The sequence below is a fragment of the Sipha flava genome, unplaced genomic scaffold (genome assembly GCF_003268045.1).
Source record: "Sipha flava isolate LNK unplaced genomic scaffold, YSA_version1 64_pilon_pilon, whole genome shotgun sequence".
Lineage (NCBI taxonomy): Eukaryota > Metazoa > Arthropoda > Insecta > Hemiptera > Aphididae > Sipha > Sipha flava.
The window spans coordinates 499,559-524,685 of NW_020273604.1; the positions used below are offsets into that span (position 1 = coordinate 499,559).

Sequence of the window (25,127 nt, forward strand, 5' to 3'; positions counted from 1 at the left end):
CCGTCGAACCGCCGCCGCCTAACACCGACCGCCGTCGTCGCCGTGTAACGCGTTCGCCAACCACACATGCCGCAGCTGCTCCGGCGCGTGCACGTGAAACGTTTTGAATTTTTACCGTTTTTTTGTTCGTCCTCTCCCCCCCCCCACCGGACCCAACTCGCTCGCCTTTGTACACACGATATTCGACGTTTTCGTACGCTTTTTTTCCCAAGTTTTTTCCGCGTAAACTCACAACGGACGTCACGCCCGTCTATTTCCGTCCGACTTCCTGGACGCGTTTTCGTTCGCTTTTACCCGCCCGCCCGCCGCCCGCTGGACTTTGGCCTAGTTTCAAGAAAAACATCCGAGTGCATCCGCGGTAATAATAAACCTCGCGAAAGGTCGACGACTGCGGCGCCGTTGCGCTTACGGGCCCCGCGTCGGTCGGTCGCCCGCGAAACCACGGCCAGTTCTATTCGGAGCGCCCGGAAATGGACAGGGACGACCGCCGTCACGTGTTGTCCGGCTCGTTCGACGGCCTCTCCGACGACGACGGCCACCACCACCGTTTCAAGAGCTCGTTCGCCAAGTCGATGGCGCTGGAGACGACCAAGTCGCTCGGCTTCGATCTGAACCTGACCGGAAACGATCACCGCCACCGGTACAACACCATCGGCTCGCAGCGCCAGGTAAGCCACCGTATCCGACGCGACTGTTACTCGTCGTGGTTATCATCGTATATTTGCGTTAAGGTCGTTTCACCGTAACATTTTCCGTGTCCTTTGATTTCGTCAGTTTTACCCCGTCTGGTTCGCGAAAAAAGCTACGCACACTGTTCACGAAATTCAACCAAAACCTTTACGCGTTGGGCTCGATCCGTGTGCGCGAACGCGGTCAGTACCGCGTTTGGATAGAAGTTGTATAAATAGATAAGAGAACGTTTTAGTGGCGCCCCCTCACCCTCGATAAAAACAAAAAAACTAACTTACGTTTTGTCGCTCGGTCGCAGTCACAATCTGATGGATTACGTGTTTAATTTTTCGTCCGCAGTTCGACAACCAGACTAGGCCATTATATTCTACGCAGATTCGGCCAAGATTATCGAATGAATAATTTTATGGTCGTTAAATTTTATTTTTTCTCGTTGACTTAAGCATGTCGGAACTCACTGGTTAGGACAGTTTAACTCTAAGTACTGTTTCTGCAATTTAACCAGTCGCTAGGCATGAAAACGAATACAAATTTTTACGCGAAATTCGCAAGACAACGTTGGCGAAAAAGCCAACTATCCGGGGCCTCGCGCCTTTCATAGGATTTAATTATTTGTATATGATAATCTATGATTTTATTTTTAAAATATCAAGTGTGTCCGGTATTTTTAATCTTTAACTTCGATATTACGTTTCGTGGGTATGTATAATAATAATAGTACATTAATAAACAATATTACATTGCTGACGTTCTGATAGTGATGGTTAGATTAAATTGTTGGCAATACCCAATATTTACCGGGTAAATACGGGCTAAATATTTGGTAGATTTGGTATTTTTGAATTTTATGGAATTTTAAATTAATATTTATACGAACTAAACAAATAATAAAATATTCCTACATGCGTCCAACTTGCAACCTTTGAGGGTCATACACATTTTAACTGAATGCATGAATGAGGAGCCATAACGTCTAAAATATAACTTGATCCACAATCTAGCGGAAAATCTAAACACCCTGTATTATTAATGTTCTTAAATTCCTTAGAGATACAAAACTACACAAAAATATTTACAATAGTAACCAAACAGTATATAGTAAGAATATATATATATTGTATATTTTATCCATTATGTTTTATTACTAATCTAAAACAACCTTGTAAACACTCTTTGTAAAGCCAATGGCCCCAGCCGCCGAGGCAGTTATTTTCAATAAAAAAAAAAAAATAATATAATATAATATTCAAATACAGTTAATAAAAAAAATATATACATTCATATCGCTCAATTGATTGTATTTTGAATTCCTATAGTTTCTAATGAAATACCAATCGAATATTTACATGAATACATAATTTAAAAGGATAGCATTTAAAAACCATAAATCCAGCATAAATTCTTGGTACTGAAGTATTAGTTATTTAACCGTCAAGTAAATGAATGATAAATCACATTTTATGCTATTAAAAATATTTTTATTCATCAATACTGTTGGTACAAAAAAAAATATATAAATATATAAGAAAAGTATACAATTTTATAATTTTAATACTAGCTTAAAAAAGGAGAATTATAATATCCTTCAGATTAAATAATAAAAATAATATTTAATAAATCGATAAAAATGTCATAACCATATTTATTGATAAGCAAATCAGAAAAATATTTGGGTAGATGAAAATACGTTGTGTATTTAATCATGGCGCATCACTACGCTTTAATGATAAAATATAATATCTTAAGGGAAAATGTTTTTACATAAATTATGAAAAGTATTATAATATTAGGGCGTATCATGAAAGTTAATACTATGGCCCTGCCAAAAAGCCTGTCCCGGGCATCACAAACCCTCTCCCTGACGCTGGCGAGACTTTACGCTCATCTTACTTCCCATTAAAATATATTACTTGATAATAATGTAATTTAATAATTAGGAAACTTGCGATGTCTGCCTAGGCTTGTAATTCATTAGGCTCTACTCTAAATCTGGACTTGTTTAAATGTTTCTATTAAAAGGGTCGAACCCTACCTATCTTACTCAATGAAAGGGGAGTGGGTATGCTTGCCCCAGGTGTTATCGATAAAAAGGTGTTCTTAAGTTTATGAAAAATAAAAAAAAAGTCATGGTCATACCCCGTACTTCATCTGCGTAAGGGCGCTGCATTTTTATTAGCCTTGGGGTCTAATTTCCTAGATCCGGCACGGGTCATACCACTCAGGAAGTACTTAAGTATTTTTCTGTTGTACGGTCTAATTTAAAATATTATATTCAATACCCTCAACGTCTGCGTTTTTGTTCATTATTTTCTCGAATAAAAGTTATCAATCCCTTAAGCCTCTTTGTGTTCATACGTGTTTTGTATTTAGTAACTTACACTCGGTGGACATTTAGCGTTCACAAAGTGCCCGTCAAGCCGTATGTTTTCAAAATAATTTGTTGGCGTACTTTGGTTAGGCTTGGCACATGGGTGTGCGCGTGCGTTGTGGTTAATTTAACTCTACAATTATTATTGTACCGATTCGCCGTCGTCGTCGATCCCTCGTGGGTTCGAGGCGCGGCTCGCGATTTGTTGTCCGACCGGTTGCCAGGGGGGGATGACGTTAATCGTCGAACACGGTCGAGGAACGTTTGCGAATATTTAAAAAGATAAAAAAAAATGTATAGAACTTAAACTCGACGTATACCCGTATAGTTGCAATTGTCGTGCGACCGTAATTATTAAATATTATTTTTTTAGACATTCGCCGCGCGTTGCAGCATCGGATCACTGTACACGACAACGATTAATTGCCTTCCAGCACGACGTTGTAATTTTTTTTTTTTTATCGTATACGAACGTTTAATATAAATTAATGTAACACGGTTTAAAGAGTGTCTACCGATTGAAATTAGGAGGCGCGTTGCATATATATACTGGTTTCGCCGAGTGAATCCGATTTCTGGCGCCCGCGCGTGTGCACTGCGCTTGTATCACGGACCACCGTTCGCGCGTTAATCCTCCGTTAGACCGCAGTTTATGACCTCAGGACCGCAATACCTCTCAGCTGGACGATATATTATTATCCTCGTTCATGTTATTATCGCCAGAGCTTACCCGGTCGGAGTTGCTGCGATTCGCACCACCACTGCGCACCCCCCGTCCACTGTAAATACTAAATAATAACGGCCGCTCTCCTTTCCGACCAGGAGGTCGTTCTATCGTACGCGCATATCGCAATACAATCCCAATCGTGTAAAAAATAAATAACTCCGTCCGATTTGCCCGACTGGCTCTATCTCGCGCGGTCCTCATCACAACGCGAAGCCACTTGCAGCAGTCGTGTGTGTCACGACGTGCGGTTTGTCCGTGATCATAACCGATCGTTACACATATAAAAAAATCTTAAATTTACGTAATATGTAACATGTGGTCGATCGCGGTATAGGGTATGATCATTAATGTTTTCCATATACGCCACGTAACATTGGCGTATAATGGAAACCGTTAAAACTTCTCGTAAAAGTCTTATTCGGCCGTGAACGTACAGGTGTAGGTACAAGAAGTCACAGCTTTTTCTCCGCGTCACCATGATACCCTAACCCCACTGGTTCCCGATTGGTGGTCTGCTTGTTAATTTTATCGAGTCTGCCATTGTGTTGTGCTGTAATGGTTTTTTTTTTTAAATTTAATCTTAATGAAATTATTAACTTTATAGTCTTTTGAAATTCCGGGTATTTTTGGACAATTGAAACTCGATCATCGTAATCGTCAAATTACAATAAATCGCTTTTTTTTCTTTTCATTTTCATAACTAAACAAAATTGAAAAGTATTTACAAAAATAGGGTCCCCTGACTAATTTAAGTGATAGCTAGAGGTCCGTGGCTTTACATTAATTGGGAACCACTGCTCTAACGTACTTATGCTTTTCTATTAAGTAGCCATTATCTTATGAACATATATGTTATTTATTTATATTCAAGTAGAAAAAAAAAGTTACTATTGTCTCTTACAAGAACTATATTAACATATATTATGAAATTCATAAACGCTTGCAGTGGTTGGTGGCTAACCATGTGGATAAAATATTAAACGTTCAAGTTGATATATTACTACCACAAGAAATGAAGTACATTATGACATGGTTTTCGTTTAATGCCTATTATCTAATGATAATATTTAGATTTTGACAGCGTTAAGTAGGCGTGACCTATGTTAGTTCTTAAATTCAAATCATTTTTTCTTCTGCGTATGTTTATGTATTTAAACGACTCATTTTCATATCTATATGTAGTTCTTTCATTATAACATGAATTATATTTATTTAACTCGGGAACACGAAGAATCATTGAACGTTTAAGTGTGTGTGTGTGTGTGTGTTTAATTAAATAATTTTATAAGCCCTATTATATACACATATCGGTATACCCGTCACCTCACTACAGAGTTAATTTCAAATTATTTGTATGCGTTACGTTAAAATACGTTATTATATCGTTTTTATACGCATAATATATAATTTAGATAAAATGTTTTTATGTTTTTTGAAGTAGCTTAATTCAAACGTCTACCTCTCAAAAAAAAAAAAAAATCCAATTATCTTTAAGTTTGATTGATTAATTTTTTATGCCAATTATGTGTATTTTATGTGTATTTAAAATTTAGTTCGTGTTCATATTAGATATGAATCGTCTAACATACACAAGAACTCGTTCATTAAAAATTCATACTCTATGAGCACTATAATACTCATATTTATATGGGTACTGTGTGTATTATTAGCCATGAGATCTTGAATTAGAAAGTGCATGGAGTGAAACGGTTTAAAGGTCAATTTTGCATTCTGTTATTTTGTCAAAAAAATAAAAAAAAAAGTTAACAACGATATGGGCACTTAGGTACAATTATTCGGAAAAAAAAATTTTACACGGTAATAAGTAGTTTGATATGAAAAAAAATGCGTCGAGTTGTAAATTTTAGTTTACTGTTTTATGTAGGTATAGTTTATTTACTTTTTTGCACCTAAAAAACCTTGATTATTTTTCACAACATTTGATGTTCATACACTTACAGCTTTTAATGTAAATTATTTTGTTATAAAAAAATAGTTTAGGTATACAATGCTAAAGCAAAAAATGTATGTATCGAATTCCGGTTGATATTTAGTCTCTTTGGTTTGAAAATAATAAGAAAAAAACATTTTCATAGTAAATGTAATCATAAGATAATTATTACTTTTTTATTACGAAGACATACCATATTTATTTGGAATTATCAAAAATGATATAGGTAATCAAAAACCAACTTGAATAATTCATTAAATAGATCGTCTAAATTTAAATGTAAAGAAAAACCTACGAGTTAATACTGTTCATTAAACTAAAGGTACGAATTTAATAATATATTATGAATTCTATTTCGATACTAACTTTTGGTTGAAATTTTCTAAGTATTCATTAGACCGTTGTATTTTATCTTATTAATTTGAAATGTTTACGCTGATAAGTATATTATGATTTCCCTAAACCAGAAATTAAAATGGTTAAAATATGATGCGTTATTTTTGGAGTGAAAAGTTATCTATTCAGTTTATCGATTTATTCCTTATTCGATACATTTATCTAAATTTAATGTGATTTTATCATATTAACAACTATCATTAGTAGTTATGGAGTAACCCGTAGCCTATTGGTCGTACTTAATTATAATAAAAACATTTTAAAATCCAGCTTTGACAATGTGTACTTATAGATGTACAATTGTGTACTTATTGACAAGTGTTAACAATTTGTTTTTATATTTGATTAAGATCAATTACACATAGTACCTATGAGACCATACAAAATGTACTAGGTACCCTTTCAAAATATGAATTGTAAAAAATCCATCGTAAATAGAGAATTTGTTACATTTGGTTTTTTCTTGAATAATTGCTTACAATTCGACATATTTAATATTTAAATAAAGTTTAAGGTTTTGATTAATAACCATACTAAATTAATTTTCAGATCTCTAATTATTATTTACTATTATTACCAATTATTTAATTAATGGTTTCAAAAACAAATTATTTTTAGAATGACAAATACTTCTAACAATAATTAACTAGGATACGTACAATATCAGCTTAGTTCAGTTTCACCTTAATTGGTAATACGCTTTTTCGATATAACAAAGTAATGTTATTTGTATTTATTTTTACTTTTTAAAGGAATAATGAAAACTTCGTCTCTAAAAAATGCCTTTCTCAAAGTACCGCAGGAAGCATAATTGTGTAAACAAGCAATAGGTAGTTCAATATTTTTGTTATTTTCTGTTAAACTAATCTACTCGAAGCATATTTTAAACTGTTAACTTGTGTACTTCGTTATGAGTCATGTTTTTAATAATTCCATTTTACCAGTATGTTCTAGAATTATTTTTACTCTACATCACTTAAATTCAAATATAACTTTTAGGCGAGTGACCAAATGGTGAGAATTAAAGCCAATGCTATATGATAAATACTTTTATATAATTTAATAAATAAATAACTTCTTTGTAGCTTAGAATACGACATCTAAGTTAATTTGAAAAATCCTTAGATAAAATAGTCTACTATTAAATATTTAAAAATTAAAATATAACAATATTTTAAAACGGGGACTTATTATGTTTATATTAATAAATATATTTATGAAATATACATTTTAATAATTTTATCAAACCAATAATATATCATTTGTTAGTTGTCATTATTATGTATTTATCGCAGTAAATTAAAATATTTGATTTATATATTATTATGTCTTCAATTAAAATAAATGTATTGTATTATTAGATGTCTAATGTATTCATAATATTCGTAATCATATTTATTTATTTTTTTTGTTTTTTCTGTAGAAATATATACTGGGCATGGATTGAATTATGGTCCAGACGTATATATTTCGCTTTTGATCTTAAAATAGTTATAGGTTATGCAATCAAATAAATCTTTAGTGATAACATATTAGAGACAGTAGTTTCCGGTCAGCGGTCATTCACATACTGCTGTAGTGTTTTACCAGCAACGTTTACACTTCACAACCATTTTGTTCGTGTTCCATGGGAAACTTGGTCTAAGAAATTAAATACCTTTAAACAATTTACCGGCTGTGAAATAATAACCACGACGAGTCAAAAGTACTAATGTAACACTGAAATAATTGTTGGTGTTGATCATGTGTTCACGTTGTCCCGTTGAGGTTATCTCGTTCTCACGAATATTCGTATAATTCAAGATTCTCCTGTGATGGAAAAACAAAAAAAAAAAAAATGTATCTATGCCAAAATTATTTTTCGTTGATAACTAGTAAATTTAAGGATAATAATACGATATGCACTCTGCGTATGTAATTTATTGCTTCCAGTAATGATTATTTAGTAGAATTAAAATATTATGATCACGACAGTTCGAGGTCTGTTAATTACCAATATTATTTCATTAATTGCTGTTGTTTACGTTTAAAAAAATAAAAACCAACTATTATGAAAAATATATGTTATATGGTGTGCAATAAAGTTGAAAACTGTCTTCATTTATCAAAGTATTGTGTTTTTTATTTTCAATAGATATTTTATAATCGTTTACTCCATCAGCCGATTTTTGTTCGAATTAGTTTAATTGAAACAATAAGAAATGCGGCAATTCAAATATCATTTGGTAACTTTTATTTAATTTCTGTAAGAATTGTAAACCAATTACGGACTGTATTGAAAACTGTTAAAGAGTTTTTTATTTTAATTTACGTGCAAATAATTAGTAAACAAACTTTCGTTCCCATTTAGTTCATATAATGACGAATTAGATCATAAAATCATCACGATTTTACATTATTATTTTTAATGCGTTTCATGAGTGTTCTTTACCCGCAGAAATTACTGACACATCCTCTCGCCCGGTATCTGCGCGTTCATTTCCACACTAATTTCCCATGTAATGCCCCTATATTATACAATTTTCTTCGGTACGTGCATGATTCGAAAACATATAATGACACACTAACATATAGTTGATGAAATGGGAACGTTACATCATTCTGAAAAGTTATTAATACTCGAATCGTCCTAACCATTGTACAGGATGGATACTGATTCCGTTATTGAAAATGTTTTGCAATAGTTTAAATAAAACTTTCTCCGTGAAAACCTACCAGTTACAAGTCGTGTCTAGATTATATGCTGTGCTATTTTAAGTTCTGTTGGCGCTATGCGTTACATTAATCCAATATGATTACATGACCATAAAAAAAAAAAAAAAAAAAAAAAGTGCATCTGTTATATTTTAAATTGTAGAATGCATGTTTGATTGTTACACTTAATTTTTGTTTTAATGTAAATAAATGTTTGAAAACTATTCGAAATTATATATTTTTCAGGTGAATCGAAGAAATTCTCAGAGATTGGAATCGAATAATGACAACAAAGAATCATTCGAATTCATTAGGAAAGAGTACAACAATTTACAAAAGGTAATTTATTTGTTGTATTAATTTTCAACTTATCAACTTATAAACTTATTGAACTATAAACTATAAACCCATAACGAATTTAAAGGTTTTATTTTTTTAATATTTCGCGTTTTGTAAATGTTGGAAATCTAATGACTATGCTTTATGATCTCCGTAAAATAATGAATTGAAATGTTTTTTTTTTGCTCTTAAGATCCGTAGACGAATGAAATAATTTGAAAATGATCGAAACAGATTTTTTTCCTTTCTTATTTATAAGCAAATAATCTAAATTATTATGTACAAAAATATCTCACATACAATGTCATTGGATTTTCAATTGTAAAAATATTTTGTTCGTTTTTACATTAAGAAATACGCCTATATTGGTTTAATGGTTATTTATTGCCCCGATATTTGAATACAATACAATAAAATAACTCGGAAAGGAAAGAGGTAGGTATCATAAAACAAATTGTGCAACCTCGTTCATTTGGTTTTGCAGTGTGTGCGGAATTTCACAGTATTCGATATAGTTGTAGTTGCTAAAATGTTCTTACCGTTTATATTCAAAACAATAAAAACCTCGAACGTACAATATTATGGTCGATGTGTATGTATGAACTCAATTTTTCACCTTCAATCATTTCTAACATTACATTAGGCTGAAAATGCACGTTTTGTTGTCGTATGGAATTGCTCTGAATTAAACGAATATTCATATACTATTGCATTTTTCTTTTTCTTAAACTGGGCCACTATTAAAGCAATCATGAAAACTGTTCAATTATTTATCACGAAATATAACTTCATATACTTCTTCATTGTACTTGATAGTCGATATCGAAGTCTTGTTGCATCAGTATTATGTTTTACATGCCGAAAGTGAGATTGTTATAAAATTAATAATAATCAGATGATAATAATGGCACATTAGTGCAAAATAACTTTTCTAAAGATATACTTTCACTAAATATTATTGGTTCTTTGTCAATTGTTATAAAATATAGCCTACTTTTGACGTTGTTATTATTTTATTAATGCTATTGTAGAATATTATTTGATTATTACACTTCTGATTCAAAAGCATTTGAAATTAATGTAAAACAAAAACCCTACTTTGAATATTCCCTGTAACGTACGCTCGCCCGTATTTCGAAAACGATGACTATATTATTTTTATTTTTACTATTTTCTATAACACTTCGTAAATAATGCTTTCTCCAGAACTCGATCAATTGCTCGAATTGCATGGTTTTGTTTCTACTCATGTCGTTCCGTCGTAGATTTCGTGTTCGTGCATAATATCGAATGCATTACGAGTGTCTACACCAACGATACAGCCAAAGCATAAATCCTCTAATTGTTGGATGGCCATTGTTGTTTCATAATAGTACGCCTCAGTACACAATAAACCATATATTATTGTGATTCATTATCCGACAGATCCTTTGTGGTTATTTCATATGTTTTTTTTATAATGTCAACTGTGTTTTAAAATGTTTATTAATGGTAGCCGCGTCGTCGTTGCACTTGCAACTATCTATTCACAATGCTCCAAACAAGCATTTTATTCATTTAATCAATTTAAAAGATCCCGACGTACATCAAGGTAATCAACTTTTATTCGTACACACTTTTTATATTTTGTTTCAACTTCGTCCAAACGATTTGTTTTCCGAATACGTCTTAAGCTACTGAAAACATTGATCGATGATAATAGTTCATATTTTCATTTATTGCTTGGTCTTGGCCACAAACTTATTATTTATTGTGACAAACAAATGTTGCATAACTTATTAAATATACGTGTTTGCATAAATATGAACCCTCGCACAGCTTGATACCGTGGCCTACAATTGCAGTATACTTGTTATTCTGTAGTATACTGTTTTTCGTTTTTTTTTTTTTTTTTTTTTTATAATGTGTACGCATTTCATATTAAATATACAGATGATATTATTTATAAACACTTACAAGAGAAAGTAATTTTCACCATCATAGATCACTGTGCACTAGATTAGGTCAAGATTATTCGCACTGAAACCATTTCGTTACATATCCTTCGTCCTAGAGTATTAACTTAAATGTATATTTTGAGTTTTGAAAATTGAGTAACCTGTTTAACATTTTGTACGCATAAGTAAGTAGTGAACCCGCCGGTTTTAGGACAGTACAGGATTCACACATGGTTTATCAACCATGACAGCTCGATGATTTTGTCTTTTTTATACATAATATACAAACAAAAAATATAAATAAATAATTCGTTGTCCTCCTGTATAATCATTGTACAAAAACAATTATTACTACCTTATCGTGTTTTTTCGTGTTGATAATAAATGATTACCATCTGATTTTATTATTATTATTATTATTATTATTATTATTTGTTTAGCTTTACGATGACTTGAGGGCCAAACACGAAAAACTCGTGCGGAATGATGCCAACGACCAGGCACCTAGCATCGAGTTAACACTGGCAAAGTCCCAAGTTGACACTCTTCAGTGGCAACTAAAGCAGGTGTGATATATTTGTATTGTATAGTTATACTGCGTATTTTTTTACCATAATTTACGTATTTTTCGTGTAAGACGCGTTCACACAGATAGATATGTTTACATTTTATAGGTCGAGGCGAGTAATCAAATGTACAAAGCTGTGTTAGAACAAGTGTCTAAATTTTTGGAAAAAGCCCACACGTCTTTGAATAATATTCAAGACAAACCTAATCTGCCCATTAGGAACAGGTAAACTAATTATTATTTTCGCGTTGTTTTTATATTGCGTTAAAATCTATGTTTTTACCGTGCAGGAGACTGTCGTTGAAAAGTAACAAAGAAGAATATGCAGAAAAGCTCTCGCTCGAAGCGTTTAGATTGTATCGTACTGTTCAGTCTATAATTCATACTAAAGAACCAGATCTAGTCCAACACTTAACACCGTGCTATAGCACTCTGTTTGAGAAGAACAGTAACTCGTCGGTGAGTGCTTGTTGGTCACTTGAATGTAACCTCGTTTTATTTTCTCATGTTCGTGTAACCATCATAAATTGTCATTTAGCAGAACTGCAGTTGTGATTCTTTACCGGCCGTTTGCAACGGTGTGAAGTGCTTGGAAGTTTCTAGCAGCAGTTCCAATCATAGCGATACATCCACTAAAGGATCTGATTTCTTCAAAAAAGAAACCAAACAGAAGAACAATGTCGTTGAAGATGAGAGTGGTTTTTCATCGATCAGCTCACACGACAACAGTAATTCTCCTACTTACCCTGAATTGGGATTGCCACCAACCGGCCATTTGCCTATTCATAAATTTTCAAGAAGGTGGAGTTCTGTGTCCACTACGCCTATTAATCAATCATTCAATTACCACACGACTGGAAGTTCCAACGCTTCGACGCCCATAAAAGTTTGTTGGGTATAACTACAGTGTACAATATATATATATATTGTATCTATAAAAAGACTTATATATTCAGTAATTTATTGTTTTTATTAATTTTAATTAATTTGTTTAAAAATATTAGCCGAGTTGGCAAGCATTTATGGGCACTATTAAAGTTTTTACGATTAATGTTTTCATATACAATCTTAATTTTTCATGACTGCCTCAAATTATATTTTAATATTTTTCTCATTGCTATTTTATTTTTATTTATTTTTTTAATTCACTTCATTTTTTTATTCTTCACTGTGTGTTGCTTTTATAATTTATCAATAATCCATTCATTGTAACTTGTATTACTTTCCATGTAATAATCTTATTATTATCGGACGCAGGATTTGTACATTAATTTAATAGTTCTTAACTAATTTGAAACAAAATTATAAATATAAAGGTACAAATAAATATATATTTATTAATTGTACTTTTTTTTTTTTTTTTCCTTTGTTATAGTGTTTTATCTGTGTAAATGTTGTCGATTATTAACAACAACTATTCAATATTTTACTTTATTACAAATGCATTGTAAATGTATTTAACATAACATGTTAATTTATGAGGAAACAGTTTTAGACGAACGAAGACTGTTGAATAGATTGTTTGAAAATATTCATAAGAATAAATACAAACAGTTTTATCTGGGGTCGTTCAACTCTCAGAATACTGTGGAGGTAAGAACTAAGAATTATGCATCAGCTTTTCGGTAATTGACAGCTTCGAATGATAATCGTTTATCGTAACAACGAGTAATAATCGGTACAATGCATTAAAAATGGAATCTAGTGTATCTGTTTTACTGTTGTAGTATCCGATCCCGTATCGGTAAACGCGTCGACTTCCGTATGACCTACGGGAGAAAGAAAAAGAAAACAATGCAAGTTGAAAACCGTTGGTGACCATCGTAAATTCGGTGTTGTTGTATCACGGCCAATGTCGGCGAGCTGGCACTCTCCGTTACAGTGCGGTGTAAAAATATTTCTTCTCAGCGTTTTTCGTCGTCAGGCGATGATTTGCCGCCCGTCTCTTCCGAAATCAAGACGTGCACGGCACGACGGTATGTTATAATAACTATTTTAAATTTTCCGCCTACGCTGTTATTTTGGGTTAAAGCGTTCTCCGACACATTTCGTACGCCAGTGATGTGGTGAGAAAACGATCTATATTCGAATAATTCCCCCCTCCCGAGACCGCAAAAAAAAAAAAAAAAAAAAACACGCGTACAAAAAAATTATTGCCGAGCCTTATGCTATTTTCCCTTCTTCCCCTCTCTCTCTCTCTCTCTCTCCGACGGTCTATCATCCGTTTTGACCACTATTGCGTGTTGTGCGACTGTTGAAATCTCCATACACAACGACCTCCTTCGCATCCTCCGTTTCTACGTCCGCGCTCGTGTGCTCGTTGCTGACCGTGACCGAACACAAATGAAAATACCGCATATAACCCGGGGGGGGGGGGGGGGGGAACGAAATTAAAATTCAGAAAATGTACACATACGATCGTCATGCGTGTTTATATTTCCTTCGTACGCGATTCGGCGTGTGCGTTTACCGTCGTTAAGACGATGAAAACTGTTTGAAAACGGTTGTTGATGTCTCTCTCTATCGAAACACCCGTCGTAAAATCGTAACGACAATTCCGATCGGGATGATTATCATCACTTGGTGCCTGTCGAAGATGCGCAGTGCCTACGCTGCGGGCAAACGGGCGGTGACTTCGGCGCTGTCGTGTTGCTCGGGCAGCGCTGGACAAGTCGACGGAACGTACGGCTCCAACAACGTGCCCGTGAACGGTAAGGCGAACTGTTTTCGCGGTGGTCGTGCGATCGGAATCGATTTTTATTGTAACACGTTGTTGTTGGTCGCGGGACCCCCCATCGGACGGGTTTGTGCGGAACATTTCCGCGCTCGATATTTTTAAACATCGATTGTTTCGAACGCGAACCGTAGAAAGTGACTACTTGTCGTATTGTGTCTTACACTTCTTCTCTCGCGCGTAGTCTATTGTATTACGTAGTAGTAGGTGTTGTGTGTACGCGGCTCGACGTATATTGTTCTTTTTGTAGTGACGCGGCGAGATCGTCGGACGAGCGACGTATGAAAAACGGCCCCCCCCCCCCAAATCGCGGGGACGATAATAACCGCATTAGGGGAAGTGTTGGAAAACGCAATGATAACTTTTTGAGTGTAACCACCAGACTAATGTTCTAACGATATTTTGTTGCCGCTAAACGACTTTGGTGATTTACTTAACAAGTGTCCGCTGGCGGACTGCGCGATGCCATGGTAAACTTATTGCCCACGGAATAATAAGAAATACTCGACTGAATGACCAATCTAAACGGTTATTTTTTTGTTGTTTACTAAGTGTTCATAATACTCGCAAGTGTTTACGGCACGTTTGGATTTCAATAATTCGTTGTAGTAGTTGGTAGTAGTTAGTTGGTACCTGTAAAAAAATCGGTGAAAACCTTTGCGCCCGAAATATTTTTAATGAAAATGTGTTAACCACGTGCAACGTTGCCAAATTTTATTCTGGAATACAAGCCATACTATTTATTAACCTTATAAAGTTAAAACTATTGCACATAGTGATGGGGGCATAATCGAGTTACTCGCTGTTGTCATATTGACTAATTTTTTTTTAAACCCAAAATGTTGAAAAAATTATAAAATTTAAACTATATTATTTAGACAGTTATTATTAAAGTACTATAATAGTATATTATACTAATCTACTTAATTTAAGTATTTACCAAGAAAAAAATAATCTATATTATAAATCATAATGATAACGTTGTATGCGAAATGGGCGCAAATAAGCTACAGCCGAATAAAAAAAGAACAAATTACAGTTAATAGACATTTTTTTCACAGAGGAAATTTTTATAAAAAACAAAAAAATAATAAATTAACCGACATTGATTTTGAGATTTGATTTTATGAATTCCTTGGTTACTTACTACATTGTATAAAAATTATCGAAATAAAATACTCTTTTTCAAATACGTAATTTTATAATTGTATCGTTAAATTTACTTTTCCCGACTTTGTATGTGCCTGTTTCATACAATGTGATCGTACAATACAGAATTAATGTACCCGACATTATTTCAGTTGTTTTATAATTCTTAAGTCTTTATTTGTATTCAACTTTCATTTCGTACCCTTGGTACGGGTAATGGATTTTTAAACGTATATTAGCTCTTGTGTTCAATCAAAATCAAAACGTTTGCTACGACTTTGCAGTTAAATTATATTTTCAAATTTACCGCACCATTTCATTTCGTTCATGTTCCTGGTATTCGGATAAAACGAAAATAAGTTGATCTCAGTATTCTGTGAACTGGTTGAACCTAAAATGTAATCCTATTAATTACTGCATGGAAAAGAGTTTATATTCGATCGATTTTTGAACGGTTATTATTAATTAAACGGTTATTATTAATGCTCGATCAAACCGTTTATTGTTCTTACGTATCGTCAAATTTAATTTCGTAAATTATTCTCAACAACCGTTTAATTCAATTCATTTTTAATTCGTTTGACCTCTTAAAAACAAAATAATAAAATAATCATTATCGACGGTTAACTTTTTATATCCAATTAAGAATTTAAAAACAATCATCATTGTGTTTGATGTACATGGTATAAAGATCAACACTTACAACTATCAACGTTATTTCCTTTGTTGAATATTAAGTATTGTTGACTGTAAAATAACATAAACACTTTAAATGTATATGCAATCTATTAATTATTCAACATCGGACGGCTTGTAAAATGCATCGCATTGATTTATAAACATCGTTTGATCATGGTAACAGTAAACGCACGCGAATAAATAATAAATTATGATAATACCATTAAGGAAACTGCACGTCATTTGTGAATAAATTAACCTCGCACTCGCGGTACTAACTAGGTTTTATTGTGTGTACCATGTTTGATTAACTGTCAACATGAATTAATTTCAATCAGGGTGTTGTCCGTGTGTGTCTGTTTTTCTCACGCGAATATTCTTAAAATTATTTTAATGACGGTTAACAGCGATCGTCTGGTCCAGAAACACGCGTTTCGTATTAAATCACTGTTGAAACTATGTGCCCATGTGCAAAAATACATTTATCGAGTATCATATTATTGCGATTTGGTTGGTATACATTTCTTAAAGCGACACTGGAAACATCAAACCACATTATAACTCTTTCCCCCCCCCTCTTCGCACGTGGGCATTAGGTATATGATATAGCAGATGTAATAAAATAAATGCACAAATCGCCAGACCTCGGGATAATGTTTCGCGATTCGATAACATTCTCATTTTGATTACGTACTATAAATATACATGTCTACTGCGGTGATTGCACGTTCACGTTTCGCAAATCCCATCGCGATTGCGATCCTCCCGTCCTGCGTATTTTCATCTCGATCGGATTACCCGCGTGCGATGGTCTACACTATTTTTCTTGTAGGTGCGAAAAGATGGAAAAAAAATCGCGTACGAAAACCGCATTCAACGTGTATTCGCTTGTGTAACGCGAATCGCCACACAATATTATCACGATTTCCAACCGTTTTGGATATTGTAGTACGCCCACTTCATGCGAATAAGATTTGTGCATTTGCTATACACGTGTGCGAGGGTGTGTATATGTATTTATGAGTGGCCACGTCAACGCGGATGGTGTAAATCGGTGTTTTGATCGAAAGAAAACCTCATGTTTCCGGTCAGGAGACTGACTCATTAGTTCGTAGTACGTATGTACCCTACAGGTTTTGTTAGTTCTTAAACAATACACCGAAATATATTTACTCGGCCCCTGCTCACGTTTCACAATAATTCTGAAAACCCAACTTATTCTTATTATTTTTAAACAACGGAAGTGAACAACGATTAGGACACGGCCGACGCGGAGTCGGTATACCCAGAGACTTTCTATAGCGATTTATGTGTATAATATTTCGGTACAGAATCCACAGGTGGTTCGTTTCCTTTGTCTAAAAGCAACATATTCGAATCACGAAAAAACCGTAAAGATAATAGAGGTACGTTTACAAAGGAACATTTCAAAGTGCATAATTATTTTTCTTTTTCGAAAACCAAAGGTGTTTTCTAATTTTCAATCAGTGATCCAAGCGTAAATTCATGCGTATTCCGCATTGAAATTTACTGATAATTAATTTCGCACACGTGCGTAGGTAGATTGGATCAGATTTCGGTAGGGTTCGTAAGTTATTAGTAGAGACCGGATATAATTGCATTAAAAATATCTTAAAATTGTACTAAAAAAATTGCCAAAATTGCAATGAATCTTTATCGAAATTGCGGTATAAATGTGTTTAAATTGCAATGAAATATACATTAAAATTACATAATTAAATAAAAATGTACGTCGTAGTTATATTTTTATTGTAAAACCACTGGAAATAATAATTTGTTTATTATATCACGTGAAGTGTACAAAAATTTCAATAATTGCAAGAATTGCATTACTTAATAGGAAGACTTCGTATACATATTTGATCAAACTTGATTTACCTGGTATCAATAAAAAGTTGCAATACCTATTAAATTCGGTCTTTAGTTATAAGCGTTTTTTTTTTTTTTATCGACTCGAGTTGTTTTATTGATTTGAATCTTTTGTACGACAATGTGAACCAAGTGATGCGTATTTCGATCCGCGGGGAACAAATAGGGCCGACGCGGATGCAATCGGTCCAACGACGCCGACCGGACGTGCCGATGGTCAAGGGACAGACGGCGGACCCGGAAAGAGCGGCGGCCGTGATGAAGGCGTGCAAGGAGCTCCGGGTGCCGGTAGGCGACGACGTGTCCTGGAACGACGCGGGCAGCCAAAATAAGTCGTCGGCGCAGGGGACCGCCGCGGTCACCGACGAACGGACGCCTGACCGAGACAATTGACGACGACCGAATGTCTGAACGATGATAATATAAAAACGAAATTCCGTTCGTCTTGTATGATTATCTTGATGGACTGATCAAAATTAAACACTTTAATCCTGTTTCGTTGCGTTGGAAAACAGTTCGATTCGATGTTCAAAAACAAAAAATATTAATTAATATTGTGATGATTTCATCACGGTTTCATCTTCCTTAGAAATCGTTTCCGTAGATATCCTTCGAACGGTATTGTGAAACGCTTGCCCCCGGGGACGCGGAGATATGTCGACCGGTTTCGTAATAATTTATTATTATTATTAATATTACTGTTATTGTTCGCCTCGGTGCAGGACAACAGTTTTCGCACGGGTCGGAGTCATTGTCAGTAGTCAGATTCGTTATGATTCCACCGAAGTCGCGAATTAATTGTACCATTATCCCATTGTTATTTATGAAAAAAAAAAACCGTGTGTGTAGGTGTTCGATCCTCTCGCGCGCGGAACGTGCACCGAACGTACGGCAATTATGTCCAAAATACATTTCAGCCGTCGGGTGACAGTAATGATAAAAAAAAAAAAAAAACCTATGGTTCATTAATTTTAGCGCGCGTGCGTTTTCCACTCGACTGAGGACGACTAAAGGCGGTACTACACGATGCGCCCAATACCTTCAAACGTTGGTCAATCCGTGTGTCGAGTGACAAATGTTAGTGCCCGACGTTGGAACGATTCCCGCTGAAAGTCGGTATTTTTGACCCATGTCGAAGGAGTCAAACCAACGTTGAAAACAAGTCGCAACTAGCATTCGGTATACGCCATGTGACATGTGTATAGTCCTGTATCCAGTCTTTAATTGGAGTCGTGACCACGTGAAGTACTTTGAAGTTTTTTTTTTTTTTTTAGTATTTACTAGTCTTTGGTTTTTTTTTTTTTTACTTTTACTCAGTAACAGGTAAGTATTATTTTGTTTGATTTAAATACTATGTGATTGATATCAATAAATTGTGTAATGTGAATGCGCATAAGTTATCGGGACTTAAAAAATGTCGATTTCAATCGTATACCAATATTTCAAATACAATGTTACGACTAATAGCCTCCGTTGTTATGCGAAAATGTGTTTCACGATATCTACAAGATAGTAAAATTATAGTGGCAGCAGCTGCGATCATCTCGTCCGTTTTCTTTTTCTACCACTTTTTTAAGTTAAACTAACTTTTCGAGTGTGCATAAATTCACACACACACATATATACACTGGAAAGAAGTATGCAACTAACATTCAAACTTGACACTGGATGCAACTTTGGCTACAACGTGTAGCTGGATCCGCGGGGCAAACATTGGTTTCAATGTTCAGCCAACGTTTTCATTGTGGGAATCAACTTTTGTTCGGGACATCGTGTAGCACCATCTTAAGACTTCCGGTGTTGGTAAGTTGATTCCCAAGATTTTATTTAATAAAAATTTAGCTGACTCCCGCATTCGTTTGGAGGACGTATTAATTGATTCCCGGGTTAATTTAATGCAGGTATGAATTGATTCCCAAGCATGAACGAAAATTTCGCTTGTTAGTTTTCGGACTCGGAGCCACCAACAACCGTCCGTTTTATGTGCAGGACCGAGTCAAAGTTACTTCTAACGAGAAATGAACGCGTTTCGCCGCGAATCCGATAATCGCGCACATACAAGCCTTGAGCCCAGTGACGGATCTTGGGGAGAGAGGTTCAGGGGGTCAGCTGACCCACAATTAATATTTGTTGACAAAATTGGCCTCATGGAAATTTTTTTTTCTTTTTAGACCTTGATTTGGACTTTTGGACAGTTGGCCCATCGGAGTTACTTGAAAAATGAATGCCATGTATATTCAACATTTAAAATTTTTTAATTCATAATTTATACTTTAAATTATATCGTTTTAGTAGAAAGTTAAGTAAATCATATTTTATTCCGTACGTTTGTTGTGCTGATAAAACAAGATTATATTTATTAATCGTAAATAAGTTATTATCGGTGGTATCACTAATTCTAAAATTTAATATAAATTTATAAATATACTTGTATACTTTTATGAGCATATTGTTTTTTTTTGCAAGGTATTTTCTAATTCAGTTTCATCCCTAGTAAATGGTCTCTTGACCCACAGTTCCCTGACTCTGCTTGAGCCCAGGGATGTCTACGTTGTATCGATAAGTTAAGAATATCGATATATTTGACCGTAAAATTTTATCGTTTAAGTTCTTCGGTAAAAATTCTTTATCGATATAATCGTTCAATACGACGATAATAATCGTTGTCTTATATAATTAAACAATACTTCTTTTTTTTTTTTTTTTTTCATTTGCACCAGTAATAATTTTTTGTTATAACGAAATCAATTACATTGTTTGAGTACTCTGACTTTCAGTTGCTTGACTTCGGCCCTCTGGCACGTGACAAGCTGCTATTTCAACCGAAGACGAAGGTCGTGATTGTTCTGTTTTTGACGCCGAACTCTGCGTCCGTTGCGTTTTGCTTGCGTCACTTCCGTTTCGTGGGTACTGGATTCATACTCCTGTGTAACCACCGTATGCAGCCACGTGGTTTTCGAATTTTCTTTATGTTCATTTTTTTTATCGACACCGAAATTACGATATTTAACGTGATCGACAATTATGGATTCTTACACAGATGTTTAGAACATCGTCGTAACTTTGTCCGACATTGAAATCTACCTGCTCGTGGCTGCCTGTTGCACCGGAATCGAGGTTAGGAAAAAAGTTATCCGCAAACCGGCGATCGTTGTCCGGAGACAACTGCAACAGAGCATTACGACGGGCACAATGAACGCAATATTACGATCGACGGTTCAGCCCAACCCATAGATTTTCAGTCTTAGTATCCTGTGGAACTGTACGTGACGGTTCCGTCGTGGTTTCCGATTCGTTTGCACAATGAAGAAACCGACATAGGAACGTATAATTGCTCGCGATAATTCAACAATTGTTTCCGATGACGTTTAATGTAACACATGACGGACGTAGGGACGTGGAGTCGTAACAACAGTATGCACAGCCACCGCGACAATAGTAATATAATTGTTATCGAAAGCGAGAACAACAATGCCTCTGAAGTACGGCGTATTCGTCTTCGGTGTTGTATATTATTGTCACCGCAGCGAAAGAAAATAAAAATGGTTCGTTCGTTTTCTTCTTGCGTACTTGTTAATGCGCGCATTATGTTATAATGTTTCGAGTATTATGTGAATGAGTTGTAATTGTTTGAATTCTTTTTTTTTTTTTTCTTTTGGTACACCGAAATATTACCGAGTACACGTTCTTCGAGGGATTTTCTTCGAACACGATTTAAGGGTGCTGCGCACGGTATACTATTGTTCGTGCTTTTATTTTATTTTTTACTGCCAAAAAAAAACATTTCCACACTCTTGACGTTAAATTTCAGAACAAAAGCGCACAAGTATGTTAATGAAAACCGGTTTGCGCGCGCATCGACTGAACGATATACAAAACGAAGTATACCCACCTGTGAACACTCGACGCAATTAATATTCGCTCTGTTCGCACCTCGTATTGTGCGTGCGCGTGTACGGAGTGATTTTTTCAACGCAACACACGCAATTGTAACTTTTACTTAACCGGATTACTTGCGTCAAATAAATCACTCGGTATACCCACAAAATCCAACTTCATGGTTGAACGAAGTATTGTAATATTGTTAAACGCGTAAATACGCTGCTGGCCGGCCGCCGTGTGCGTACATTTTTTGCCGTCATACTTATTTACCATTTAAAGGATTGAGAGGCGTGTAGATACTAATCGCTTGTTGGTGATTTTTTTTCTTTCTTCGATTTTGCTACACGTGTTATTATGTAGAATATACCCAATCAATGAGTACGTTTCGAGAACAATTGATTTCAACCTCTATTACTATTAGAATTGTTATTTAATTAAAAACTACGTAAACGTGTGAATTATGTTGTTGATATAAAATTTATTGTATTATATTACCATAGGAAATACAGGAAAAAATCGTAGCTTTGAACTTTCGACGAGGGAAAAACATAAAACCCACTGCAAAATAGTGTTACGCAATTCGCGTAGTTCATTAGCAATTCCTTAAGCTCGTACGTACGTCCGTGGTAACATCACCATACAGGAAAATGATAGACAGTAATTACACGAAATGCTCACCCTACTTGCCGTGCGACTGTTGACGATAACAATTGCTGAGAGTTTGAAAAAATGTTTTCCCTTCCCGTATGTATTTAAAATGCACGTGGCACGGTTGTAGCGTTTAACTGCCACTGGACAATGCGTAATGTAAAATTCAAATCCTTAACGCCGTCAAATCCTTAAGACCATCGCGTCCGGTTATGATATTTGCAAAATGGAAATTTGACGCCCGATGCTAATAAAAATGCTGCGCCCTTACGTAGGTGGAATTACGGTGTATGATCATTTATTTTTATTTTTTATACACTTTAAAGCGCCCTTGTACCAACAGCTCCTAGGGGCAAGCATACTCACTTTCCTTCCTCCATAGATCCGACACTGTTAGTGATCGCTGCATGGGTCCGGGTTTTAATCAATTGCTGCGGTAAAAAAAAAAAAGGTATTTTAAAAGTTAAAACCAAAGAAAAATTAACCGATTAGATATAACATTTTTAGATAAATTAAATACATTTTCTGTTCCTGGTTGCATTATTTATTTATTTTTTTCTAAAGTTCGCTTAGAACAATGTAGTTTACTGTTGTGTAATATTATGTATCTTTAGACCATGCACCGGGAAAACTTAACAGGTGCGGGGAATCGACATTGTTTCGTACCGGCCGACGTCGTTTGCTCGAACATATTCCATGCATATACACACACACGTTGTGTACCAACAACATCCTGTCGCTACGATAACAAGAACAGTGATGTTACAATTTTTACGATTAATACGCAGTAATGGTTTCATAAAATTTAAATCGCAGTACCGTACTGTGTCGAAGTAGACGGAAAAATAAAATAATGGTTCATTGAATGTGAATCGAAACGAGACGAGACACATGATGGTTATTAGGATTATTTTTTGCTATGATAGTGCGCTACGGAAAACAAACGGTTCTAAACAATTCTAATATTATACACGGTGATCGGTGAACAACAATAACAATGCACTCGTACGCGCGTCACGTATACGGATCGACGTTTAACGCGGCGAGTGTAATACCGCAGGATACGTAGGGCAGTACCGCGTTAAGCTATATACCCACCACGGAACAGATTAAAATATGCCTCCCTTAAGAAAATTACAATTCAAAATAAAAAACAATACATGTAATAGAAATAATATGTATTATAGTTATACGGTCATACAAGAAAAATTATAACTATAAGTGAATATTTTTTATTTTATGTTGATTTTCAAACATTTGCCGCCTCATCAAACATCATAATGTTTTCCGCCTCGGGGCAGTTGCCCCCCGTTAAACGCGGCTCTGACGTAGGGTATTAAATGAACGCGTAGCCGTTTATAAGCCGTTCATAAGACGACGGCGTAGAAGCGGTCAAAAAAGTTGCGAAATGGAATCCGGGGACGGTTGGAGGTTGAATTTGTAATAAAAACAACTGTGGTCTGGAAAACCGAACGAGTACGATGAATGCTTTTACACCCTTAATAAGATAATTCGGTCAAAGACGGATCCTGCGGACGTCCGTTTAAGACCAGATCCTCGTCGGGTCGGGTCAAAGTGTACGTGCTGGCAATGGAACGCTAGGGTGCATATCGTTACGACTTACGCCAGGTCCTGTGACGCGATCCTAATAAAAAAAACCGTTACTCTCTACTCGTTCGAAAATGTTTAACAGTTATACGCGCACAATATTTTCGTGTGTACATGGTACAGGTGTACGAGATGAAAGCCACACGTCCTCCCTTCCGTCTAACCCCGTGTGGAAAAAATATTATCTGTGCAGCGGTTCCAAAACTGCGGTTTGCGTTTCACCGAAGTTGACGGTCCGACTTTCTCCGACCTGGGCCGAATTGGTATTATTGTTTTGCAAAGTCGATTTGGAAATTTGTCTAACGAGTCGGATCAATTTCAGCCTGAGTGAATAACTCACCGCAGGATCACGGATGATAACGAAACGAACGCGATAGTTTTCTTACCACGCACGAGCCTTGGCCAGTGTTTCAGGCACTTCTCCGGAGGGACTGACCCGACCCCTCCTCCCGGAGAAAGATTTGAAGAATAACAAAAAAAAAAAAATATCGAATATTAGAAAAATGTAATTTTAGTGTTACGGTGGATGACCTACAATCATCAGTTGTGAGTCAATACCATACTTGATTAAAAATTTAATTTTCCCGTTGAAAATCAGTAATCCAACTAAGACGTCACACGTATGTTATTAATATCATCCGACCTATTATATCGACCATTAGATTAATGCCAAGAAAAGTTTCACACGATTTATCAAATAAAGCCATATCATTATTAAATATAATGTTCGATGCAAATTTCAACAGTGATAATGATAGCGGTAGTGATAGTGATATTAGCTCTAATGCTACAATATTTAGTATTGATAAATGTTTAAATAAAACAAGAAAAAATAAAAATAAAATGTACTTGATTTAATTAAAAAAAT

At 35.0% G+C, this 25,127-nt stretch overlaps 2 protein-coding genes across 3 annotated transcripts; both read left to right on the plus strand.

Annotated features, from left to right (window-relative positions):
* Positions 1-34: 34 nt before the first annotated feature.
* Positions 35-12,777, plus strand: LOC112691549. Of its 2 annotated transcripts, none has more exons than XM_025565833.1 (6): positions 35-668; positions 9,073-9,165; positions 11,543-11,668; positions 11,777-11,895; positions 11,961-12,129; positions 12,209-12,777. In XM_025565833.1, exons 1-6 carry the CDS (start codon positions 471-473, stop codon positions 12,569-12,571), a joined length of 1,068 nt encoding a protein of 355 aa, XP_025421618.1. In that variant the 5' UTR covers positions 35-470; the 3' UTR covers positions 12,572-12,777. The 2 variants fall into 2 exon arrangements, with proteins under 2 accessions (XP_025421618.1, XP_025421619.1); XM_025565834.1 differs by having other exon boundaries at positions 12,212-12,777.
* Positions 12,778-14,083: 1,306 nt separating this feature from the next.
* Positions 14,084-20,259, plus strand: LOC112691599. The gene is made up of 2 exons (XM_025565909.1): positions 14,084-14,381; positions 18,255-20,259. The coding sequence occupies exons 1-2, from the start codon at positions 14,237-14,239 to the stop codon at positions 18,512-18,514; spliced, it is 405 nt and encodes a 134-aa protein (XP_025421694.1). The 5' UTR covers positions 14,084-14,236; the 3' UTR covers positions 18,515-20,259.
* The last annotated feature ends 4,868 nt before the right edge of the window (positions 20,260-25,127 follow it).